The sequence below is a fragment of the Idiotropiscis lumnitzeri genome, chromosome 18 (genome assembly GCF_059441095.1).
Source record: "Idiotropiscis lumnitzeri isolate Australia: NSW breed Sydney's pygmy pipehorse chromosome 18, RoL_Ilum_1.0, whole genome shotgun sequence".
Classification (NCBI taxonomy): domain Eukaryota; kingdom Metazoa; phylum Chordata; class Actinopteri; order Syngnathiformes; family Syngnathidae; genus Idiotropiscis; species Idiotropiscis lumnitzeri.
Window position 1 is genome coordinate 920904 of NC_142408.1, and position 10702 is coordinate 931605.

The following is a 10702-nucleotide window of genomic DNA, read 5'->3' on the forward strand; positions in this document are numbered from 1 at the left end:
AAAATTTTTAAATACATTTTTTTGGGTTCCGTTATATTTTGAAACACTCAAAAAATAACATCTCGCAAGGTCACACACTGAAGTGACTACAAGAGTTTATTTGGAGTCAGTCCAGATCATCATGACTGGAAGAATGGGAAGCTGTCGTGCTTGTAAGCTGTCAGACGAGATCCGACTTCTCCACGGGAAGTTTCTGGAAAAGTCATCATTGGAACAAACATGACATCACCCAAGAAGAAAAGAGTCAGAATACTCGTGGACTGCATGTTGTTTTGTCCTGTGGGACGGTCCACACTTGTTGTCCTGCATTGTGATAGATTGATTGATGAATATAAAAAATATACTTTCCTTCTATTGCAATTTCCCCGCAAAATCACCTTTACAGCGGTTGAGTCATCCAGCTGCTGTCATCTTCTGCTGCTTTGTACAGCAACAAGAAGTGATCCAATCAGCCATGTAGCTCAATGCTGCAAGAAAAGTGATTATCAGGCTTTAAACTTGACACATGAACTTCATGTATAGAAAAATAGAGCCCTTACCTGAGAAAATTAGTCACAGCATGGTGCCTCTACCGTTTTCTCACCTCTTCCCAAGTTAGAATAAAATGAATGAATACAATTCTGTCTGTTGCCATGCAGATGCACTCAATCTAATGACACGGTACCATTTGGGACTCACTGTGTGTGTAGTGATGTCAGTAACTTGAGAACTACAACACAGTATCACTGTCATGAGGGCGCTCAACTTTTCCATTGCGTGTAAACATGAGTTTGCCAAGCCAACAGTTACAACTATGCATTATCTGTCCGTCACTTTTCTCCTGCTTATGGATATAATATTTGCTGCACCACTTCATAAAGACAACTTAGTTGTTTGACAAGAAAACCCATGTACCATGATAAGGTGCTGGCTTAGGGAGGCAAACTTTGCATACCCACCATAAATTAATTAAGCTTCAGTTACTGGCTTGATTCCTATCTATCTATCTATGTATCTATCTATTTATCTATCTATCTAGTTATCTATCTATCCATCCATCCATCCATCTCCAATACATTAGTCGGGCCTTACGATCTTAGTGCAACGATATGTACGATGTTCGACTAGTAGGGCCTTGGTTCTCCTCTGTTATCTGTTGATATTTCCAAGCGGCTAACAGCGTGCCGCCTGCCCACCGAAAGCATACTTTGATCCAGCAGGTGAGTTTGTTCACGGGTATTGTCGCCGACTGTGTTAGCTCCACAAGTCACCGAACGTAAGTGGTGTTTAATGAACGCGGCGCACGGTTGTCTCAGGGAAAATTCCCGCACCTCAGAGTTGACGACGAAACGTTAGCTCGCGGCTAACTAGCTAGGCGGCTAGCAGAGTTAGCAACAAGTTCGCTAGCGTAACGTCGGCGTTAACCGAGTTGCAACCAAATGCTTTTAATTCTACACGTTCACGGAGGCAAATTTGGGCGTAACATTTAGCTCGGGTGTTATTGCACAGCGGTTTCAAGGTCGAGGGGTCTAATTTGAGGGAAAGGGTGACTTGTCACGAGTTTTTGAGCCTCAGTCGTGAACATTTACCATGTTAGGTCATCCTTAATGGATGGCCTGGTTTAGCGAGGAAGAGCACTCTCGTTTTACTCACTTCGTAGGCATTTGCTGCATAATTCTGTTCTCACAAGGAACCGTTTTACAAGCCATTACGACATGTAGAAAAATGCAGTGTTTAGACAAACGTGTAATTGTAATGGGTGGGTCAAAAGTATGTGAAGACTTTTTTAATGACGGATAGAAAGAAGTGATTTTCGGAAGGGCGTATTGAAAGATACAGAGAGGAAGGGAAATAGATGCTTGAAAGGAATGTTTGATAGATCACATGTCGGAAGTAAGAAGGTGAGAAGAGAGGTAGAAGGAAGAAAATCAGGGTGTCAAGTAACGAACGATGCCTTGATGGAAGAAAGGAAACAAAGATTTGTGACAGGAAGGTAAGATTTATGGAAGAAAGGAAACAAAAGTCGGTAGGGTGGAAGGCAGCGAGGAAAGAAAAGGCCACGTTCAGGTCTCCATCAGGGCAGGTCGCATACAAACCTCTTGAAACCTTGTTTATAACTCGAAACAAGACTGGGAACACCAATTCTGTCATGAAACTGCATTTCCCTTTGACATTTTCCGAGTACATTCATGAGGTCATGGCGCGTTTGACTCAATTCACAGCCAGCCATTTTCAATGAAGTTCCCCAGCTTGCCAGGTGTTCTTGCACATTTTTGACTGTCTTAAGAAAAATCTATTATAACAAAAAAAGGACTGTTGTCTTTCACCTTGCGTTTTCTGTATTTTTAGTAATCATTTTTTATTCTGTTGGTCAGTTTGTATGTATATGTGCTGTTATTATTATTATTATTGATATCTACTTTTAAAAAAAAAAAAGCAAATTATTTACCAATTACAACTAATTATTAAATGAGAGAGCGTTGACTCAAAAGTGGAATGCAACTCAAGTGAACTCAGTGTGCTGCAATCAATCTAGGATGTTAGGATGGAGGGTGGCCCATTACTGCCAGACATTCTGGTGTTGGAGATCTTCATGCGTCTGCCCCACGACGCCGTGTTGAGAGCGGGCCTCACCTGCCGCCAGTGGCTGGCCGTATCCAGAGACGAGTTCTTATGGAGGGAGCTCTTTTACTCCTACTTTCGCATCCCCCGCGCCGTACCCCAACACCCAGGTGGGGATCACACAGAGTCCCACGACTGCTTTTCTTCTTCCCATTTGTAGTGACTCAACAGCGTGTGTGCGTGCGTGCAGCGGCCGTGTCGTGGTATTGGGAGTTCAAGCGCCTCTTTGACTGTATCCCGTGTGTGGAGGTTCAAACACTGAGGGAGCACAGCGACCAGGTGCTCCATTTGGCCTTCTCTCACAGAGGCCACCGCTTCTCCTCGTGCTCCAAAGACTGCACTGTCAAGGTAATCTGCGGCACAGAACTCTCGGAGCCCCGCTCATCATAATTTTAGTTGAGTAAAAATAATAATAAAGCACTTTTGATTATTCTGGCTCAGAGATTTTGAGAAAAAATCTCAAGTTGGTTTGATATGTGATTGTTTTCGAGCCACGGCGACTTTATTTATCCTGCACATTTCATACAAGAGGCAACTCAATGTGCTTCACACAAGCAAAGACATTACCTAAAAATCTTTACCAACACAACAGCTAACAACATTCAGAAGCAAAGTAGAGAAAATAAAAGTAGTTTACCAAAATCAATTGACGACATTTAAACACATTCATGTAATACTTCCAAAATGAAAAAAAATCCAGTGTAAAGAAATAAAACTAGTTTTATAAGGTTGCTAAAAGAAATTTTGTTTAAAATACATATTTTTTTCACATGGATTTTAAAACATTTACACTCTGGGCTGACTTCACTTCTGTTGGCATCTTATTCCATTTGCTTGCAGCATAACAGCTAAATGCTGCTTCATCAGGTTTGCCTTGAACTCTGTGCTCTACTGAGCGATCCGTCTGCGGACCTCAGAGCTCAACTGGGTCAATCGGCATTTCTTTCATGCATTCAGGACACAAACTAGTCAGTGATTTATAGACCTGTAGCAGATTTTTAGAAAATATTTTGCAGCTGACTCAAAGCAACTGGAAAGCCGTTCAAGGTTCTCTTTCTCATGCGTTTTTATTTCGGTCCTTCTTTAAGAATGTCGAATGTGCATGCACAGTGAGTCTCCACACATGGCAACCGTACCTAAAAAAAAGTTAACAAATAATGCTATTAAATTTTTTTTGATGAATGTTCTTCATCATTGGACTGCAGTGTGTGTAATCATCTGTGTTTCCCTCAAGATTTGGGACACAGAGCGGCACGATGGCAACATCGCCCTGGTGCACAGCTCGAGCATGCGGCAGTTCAACTGGGACTACACGCAGTTCTCGCAGTTCAACGCCGACGACAGCCTGCTGCTGGTGTCCGGCGTCCACCTGGGCCCACACCACTCCTCGTCGGGAGAGATCGCCGTCCTCAGTCTTGGTATGCGCAGTGGCGCGCGTGCACAATCAGCCATGACGGCCGAGCTTTGAATTGGGTTGAATGCCTGTCCGACCCGGTCCAAGAGCTGCGCTAACGTGCTTTCCCTGACGCGACTCCGCAGAAAACTACTCTCTGTTGTCGCGAGTGAGAAACAAGCCGTATGACGTGTTTGGCTGTTGGCTCAATGAGACCCACCTGATCTCAGGAAACCTGCACTGGATCGGGAACATGACCTCCTGCTCCGTTCTCTGGCTCAATAAAGCCTTCCAGGTGAGCTATTGATACTAAAATATTGAAACATCAAATGTGGTTCTGGTTTCAAATGAATAAAAAAAAAAAAAGAAAAGATTTTAACGCTTTTAGCTCTGAACGGATTTTTGTGCAACAATGTAGGAGTTGCCAAACATGAAATGTTACCGGTGTGGTGTAGGATTGTTTTGGAAAGTACAATCAACAATCAATTTGAAACTGACGAGAGTTGATCACCTCACCTGACGACCTGGTGAGGCAACTTTGTTGGTGGCTTTCCAGCCGCAGCAGCGATGCAAGTTTCCTCGTAGAAAATCATCGTTAAATATATTTATCCTTCATTTTTACTGAGGGTTCTCAAATAATAAACCTTTTGTTGCGAGCAGGTGGTCAATATTCCACCCACGAGAACTCTAACAATACAATTACGATAATCTTTGTAATTTTCTGTTGTCAAGTCATGCAGAGAATTTTAACGTAGATGACAAAATCTTTCTTTGACTGCAAACGCTACTTTTTATTCTAAGGACATAACGTTGGAATTTAACAATATTTAAATGAGATTAAAGTTAGAATTGAAGGAATAGATTGATATCCCAGGATTTTCCCCCAAGCCATTAAGTCATATTTGCAATTGTTGAACCATTTTGAGGCTCCGCCGTACTTTACGGACAATTCCACCATCCCTCATTTTGGACAGGATATCGAGTCCGAAAACGTCAACGTGGTGAAGCGCCTTTTCAAGATCCAAAACGTCAACGCCAGCACCATCCGCACCGTCATGGTGGCCCACTGCCGGCGCCACGACAACCCCGACCTGCTGCTGGACTACGACGCTCAGCGTCAGGCCCGTAGACAGAAACGTCCACAAGAGCAGCGGCAGCAGGCGCCACTGCTCTTTGACTTGGGAACGTCCAGCAGCGAGGAGGAAGACGACGACGACGATGACGAGGACGAGGACGAGGCGAGCCCGAGAGATGGCAGATGTCACGGCAAGGCCGCCGCCCGCTCGCCGGCTCAAGCCGCCGTTTCGAGCCTGAAGCGCTTGAAGCAGGTGTGGACTTTTGCTTTTTGTACACTTTTGCTTGCTCTTGTCAAACGACACATATTTACCCTTCAATAGATGAAAGTTCTAGCACTTGGCAAATAATGCCAGATACAATTGATTAAAACTGAGCTGCAAGGTGACCTAACGCTTGTTAAAAAGGATTCCTTCCAAGGTCACGTCATGCAACTGATGCCCCTCGGTGGCAGACATCTTGCTTCACACTTTGCCTTACTGTCTTTGTGTTCACAACAATTTAACAAATTCTACCAAACAAGAGTGGCATACACATCAATCGGTAAATCATAACTCGGATTATATCAATCGTGCAAACAAATCTGTGTCTTTAGCTCTTTGCAAATGAAATGTGCTGTACATAACCTTAAAAATTAACTGACTGAAATGAACCCCCCCCCCCCCAATTCTTCTTGTTAAATTATGCAGACTTGAATTTGATGAACTGTTCCGCCTTTGTGAAATTCATTCGTTTTAAGTTATATTTCAGTCTTTATTGTATTACTTTTCCGTAAAAGGTGTGGAATCGGTCGTCCGGAGACTCTCAACAGATTGGCTCTCATGTTTGTGGTCTCCACGCTAGAGTTGTAAGAACCTGAACCCCAGCCAGGTGGCCCTCGAGAGGCAGGTGGCTCAGATGATGGGGCGCGTCCACACCAAAGCCCCCGACTCCAACCTAATGGACACCTCGGAGTCCGGTGAAGGAGAGGATAAGACGTACTTATTGTTTACCACCGGCAGCCTTACGTACTCGCCTCACCAGATAGGTGAGTGTGTCCAGTACACCGCCGTCCGCCGCATTGCTGTCGGGCGGCCGTCCTAGCGCTTGCGTTGGGCGCAGGCATCAAGAGGATCAAGCCGGACCAGATGACCACCTGCGGGCCCGTGCTCGGAGAAGAACGCAGCTCCTACGAGTTCTTTGACTCGCTGGACCACGTCATCGATATCCACGGGCATATCATCGGGATGGGTCTCTCTCCAGACAACCGGTCAGTAAATCGTCTTTGACCTCATCCGTCGCCAGACATAATAAGCCCAGCCCAACATTGTCGGGACAGGAACCGTGCACTGACCGTGCATTTACGGTCGCTCAAAAGGGTTTGGAGTTGCGTGAATGCAGAAAGCGCTCACGTTATTCCGTTCATTATTTTTGACATGCTTTTTCTACAGGAAGTGCAAAAGTCTGGTTATAGATGTTGCAAAATGGCGGCAAATCACTTTTTTTTAGTAGCTTTTTTCCCCCTCAGTTCATCATAGGCACTTGGAACAAATATGGTACCAAAGCAATATTTCGTCTGAGATGTGTATTTGGCCTGACTATATCCACCAATCATGTGCCTGTACTGGAACATGCCAGCTGCGTGTTGTACATGAACCCGTCTGTATTGCGTGCGGCCCCAACAGGTACCTGTACGTGAACAGCCGGGCGTGGCCAGCGGGCTGCATCATCTCCGACCCCATGTGCCCGCCCCCCATCGCCGAGGAGATCGACCTTCACGTGATCGACCTGAAGAGTCTGAGGGAGGAGCGGCGCAGTCTACGCGCCCATCGAGCCTTCACGCCCAACGACGAATGCTTCTTCATCTTTCTGGATGTCAGCAGAGACTTTGTCGCCAGGTAGGCCTCCCTCGCTACATTAGCCACACCCACACACGGCTACAATGAATAATAAAAAAACCTAAACAATTCCATTGCAAGGAAAAAGTCGAAGCAAAAGTTGTCCGGAAGCCTGTGACTCAAAACACTTTTATTCAGTGACACCCACGTCACTCACCAGGACATGTGCTACCTTTTGAAGACACACACACTCAAAGTCACAGATATTAATGTGAAGGGTGAGAATGGCGAGCTCAAGTGGACAACAATAATCACCTCATCTGCACATTTTGTTGGTTGTTCATGCCAAATATTTTTTTGCCAATTCATGATGTAGAGTAATCAGACAAAAAATGACAGCGTCAGCAATACAAACGTATTCTCATCAGTCTCAAATTGAAAATGAGAATCATGCTTGGTCATCGTTTTATGTTCTGTTATTTTGATTCTTCTGGTCCAATATCTGGCTTCTCCGAAGAGAGAAGCACGACCCCATTAATATTGTTTAGACTGCAGGTGTGCGCAAACTACGGCCCGAGGCCCACATGCGGCGTTTTAATCCGGCCCGTCGATCTTGAAAAAAAATGAAATGAATAAACCTTGTTAATGTTTTATTTTCTAAATACTGTGGTTCTTCAAAGACACATATATATTCTCCGATGAGGTGAGGTGACCAAAACACGCCTTCCATCTGGCCCCTCTGTCAAATTTTAGAACTCATTGTGGCCCGCCAAGTTAGAGTTTGGATGGGGTGCCGCTGACTTGAGAACATTTTGCATACTTCGAAGACCTCCTCATATCCGCCGACACGCCTCCCATTGAGGAAGCAGAGCCTGAAGACACCGACCGGGGTGGACTGAACGATCTCCAGGGTTGAAGTAACCGAGGGTTACAAGCTCCTCGGTACCTAGATGAGACCGCTCGGAGTTCCTAAAGGCTCTGGATGTTGTGGGGCTGTCCTGCCTGACACGCCTCTTCAACATTGCGTGGACATCGGAGACAGTGCCTCTGAATTGGCAGACCGGGGTGGTGGTCCCCCTTTTTAGGAGGAAGGAGGAGCACTTTGGTTTTCGTCCCGGCCGTGGAACAGTGGACCAGCTCGACCCTCTCAGCAGGGATCTCGAGGATGCATGGGAGTTCGCTCATCCAGTCTACATGTGTTTTGTGGTCTCGGAGAAGGCGTTCGACCGTGTCCCTCGGAGGGTTCTGCGGGTTGTGCTTCAGGAGTACAAGGTACCGACCCCACAAATACGGTCCCTGTCCCGCCAATGTCAGAATTTGGTCCACATTGCTGGCAGTAAGACGTATTCGTTTCTAGCGTGGGTTGGACTCTGCCAACGTTGCCCTTTGTCACTGATTCTGTTTAATAACTTTTATGAATGGAATTGCCGGGTTCAGCCGAGGCAGTGAGAGTGTCCGGTTTGGTGGCCTCGGCATTGCTTCTCTGCTTTTTGCAGACGTTGTGGCACTGTTGGCTTCTTTAAGCCGTGATCTCCAACTTGCACTCGAGCGGTTCGCAGCCGTGTGTCAAGCGGTTGGGATGAAGACCCGCACCTCCAGATCTGAGTCCATGCTTCTCAATGGGAAAAGAGTGGAGTGCCCTCTTGAGCTCGGTGAAGAGATCCTGCCCCAAGTGGAGGAGTTCAAGTATTTTGGGGTCTTGTTCACGAGTGAGGGGAGGTTAAAGCTCAAGATGGACAGGCCGATCGGTGCGGCTCTGCTGCGACGCCGACTCTGTCGTGGCGAAAAGGGAGCTGAGCCGGAGGGCGAAGCTCTCGAGTTGCCGGTCCATTTGATTTCCTACCCTCACCTATGGCCACGACTTGCGGGTCGTGACCGAAAGAACAAGATCTCGGATACAAGCGGCCGAAACGAGTTTCCTCCGCAGGGTGTCGGGGCTCTCCTTTAAAGAAGCTCGGTCGTCCGAGAGGAACTGAGAGTCGAGCCGCTGCTTCTCCACGTTGAGAGGAGCCAGATGAGATGGCTCGGGCATCTGATTAGGATGCTTCCTGGACGCCTCCCTGGTGAGGTGTTCCGGACACGTCCCACCGGCAGGAGGCCCCGAGGACGACCCAGGACGCGCTGGACGCACTTGGTTTCCGGGCTGGCCTGGGAACGTCTCGGGAAACGCTGGAAGACATGGCTGCGGAGAGGGAAGTCTGGGCTTCGCTGCTGAGGCTGCTGCCCCCGCGAGCCGACCCCAGATAAGCGACAGATAATGGATGGATAGGAGAAAAAAAATCTCCCTGCACCTAAAAATGTTGAAAGCCCCTTAGTGTAAAAAGTCCGGTTTAAATGACGCCAAGCTAAAACGAGTTCCCAACTCTCGGCAGCGGCGCAGAGGACAAGCACGGCTACATCTGGGACCGCCACTACAACATCTGCCTGGCGCGGCTGGCCCACGACGACGTGGTCAACTCGGTGGCCTTCAGCCCCGCTGACCAGCAGCTGCTATTGTCTGCCAGCGACGACGCCACCATCAAGGTGTGGCGCTCCCCCCGAGCTGTGCGCCTGGCGCGGGAGGCTGCCCGCCGGCCCCGCCGGACGCACCACCGCACCAGCCTCCTGACCTCTTGGCTCAACCGCAGGAGCCTCAACTGCAAGCCGTGAAGGACGCCAACTCTTCACCAGGTGGCGCTGCTTTTGTCGCATTTTTAACAGGGGAAAAGAAAGATGTGTCTTTTTGTTTTTAAATAACATTGCATCCTGACAGAGCCCCACACATGACATGGGAGAAAAAAAAAACACTTTTGCCCGCAATCGATAAAATATGTAGACAAAATGGTAATAAGTAACTTGTGGACAAATTGATTGGAAAAACATTACAAGACACTAAATTAGAAAATAATTAGCTATTATGTGCATAGCAACACTAATTTGTGGACGAAAATGGTCTAACCTGACCACAAAATATTAATTTGTGATTGCCCAAAATAGAACACTTTAAAAATAAAGTACTAAATTGTCATCCTGAAATGAATATTGCAAGAATTGCACAGAATTGATCAAAAATCCCGTCATGTCTGGTTCTGTCTATTTTTTTTTGTTGTTTGTTTTTTTTGAACATCACTTTCCATCTTTTTGTGGACTTTTATTAAAAAAAAAAACAGGCATGACTGTGAGCAAAGTAATCATTCGGCCTGTGTAGAAAAATGATGCAGATCCCGCTAACACCATGAACCTTAGAGAAATCCTTTTGGAGTTGTCTAATATGCGTGCGCACACACACACACTCCATATATAATGAACCCTCTTTTTTTTTTTTTTTTGTAATTTAGCATGTGCCCTCGGAGGATGTTACGAAATGGACCTTTGATGTATTTTTATCAACAGACATGCTTATATAGAAATAAAGGTGCACAGTGACTTTCACTGTCGAAACACTCGCAGGAGAAACCATGAGGAACTCCTGCACCTTTTGTGCTCCTCGCCAAAATATTAGTAACACAACAAGACATTGTTCAAGTGTGACAGTGCCATTCGACAATGCTGCTTAAATTGTGCAGGTGTACCTAATCATTTGTTCGGTGGATTGATTTTGCTGACACAATCCTTTTCATTTGGTTGAAAGATTCTCATTTTTTTCCAGCCCTTGATTTAATGTGTATTTTCTTCCTTTGAAAATCCTTGTAGGACCATGAGGATTTTTTTTTTCCACTCATATTGACATATCCAAAAATAAATATTGTATGTATTGAACGGCACACTGCATTCTTGTACTGACTTTAAGTTTTTTGTTCACATTTACATCGTTTTCATTGAAAAAGGCAAATAAAAA

At 45.9% G+C, this 10702-nt stretch overlaps 1 protein-coding gene and 1 long non-coding RNA gene across 2 annotated transcripts; one reads left to right on the forward strand and one right to left on the reverse strand.

Annotated features, from left to right (window-relative positions):
* Positions 1-78: 78 nt before the first annotated feature.
* LOC148318831 (uncharacterized) lies at positions 79-1392 on the reverse strand. Its single transcript, XR_015839776.1, has 3 exons — positions 540-1392; positions 378-467; positions 79-303 (listed from the first exon to the last, which is right to left on the reverse strand). It is a non-coding gene; the product is annotated as an uncharacterized LOC148318831 (long non-coding RNA).
* fbxw5 (F-box and WD repeat domain containing 5) lies at positions 1072-10628 on the forward strand. Its single transcript, XM_088281612.1, has 10 exons — positions 1072-1199; positions 2516-2711; positions 2792-2949; positions 3836-4019; positions 4141-4289; positions 4969-5322; positions 5912-6095; positions 6170-6317; positions 6733-6945; positions 9258-10628. The coding sequence occupies exons 2-10, from the start codon at positions 2525-2527 to the stop codon at positions 9532-9534; spliced, it is 1854 nt and encodes a 617-aa protein (XP_088137738.1). The 5' UTR covers positions 1072-1199; positions 2516-2524; the 3' UTR covers positions 9535-10628.
* The last annotated feature ends 74 nt before the right edge of the window (positions 10629-10702 follow it).

What these genes read in the sequence shown, in the direction of transcription:
- fbxw5 (XM_088281612.1), top strand. Translation starts at nt 2,525, where the DNA reads ATGGAGGGTGGCCCATTACTGCCAGACATTCTGGTGTTGGAGATCTTC. An exon ending in GATCGCCGTCCTCAGTCTTG is followed by an intron (nt 4,020 to 4,140) that starts GTATGCGCAGTG and finishes GCGACTCCGCAG; the next exon opens with AAAACTACTCTCTGTTGTCG. An exon ending in AGCAGAGACTTTGTCGCCAG is followed by an intron (nt 6,946 to 9,257) that starts GTAGGCCTCCCT and finishes AACTCTCGGCAG; the next exon opens with CGGCGCAGAGGACAAGCACG.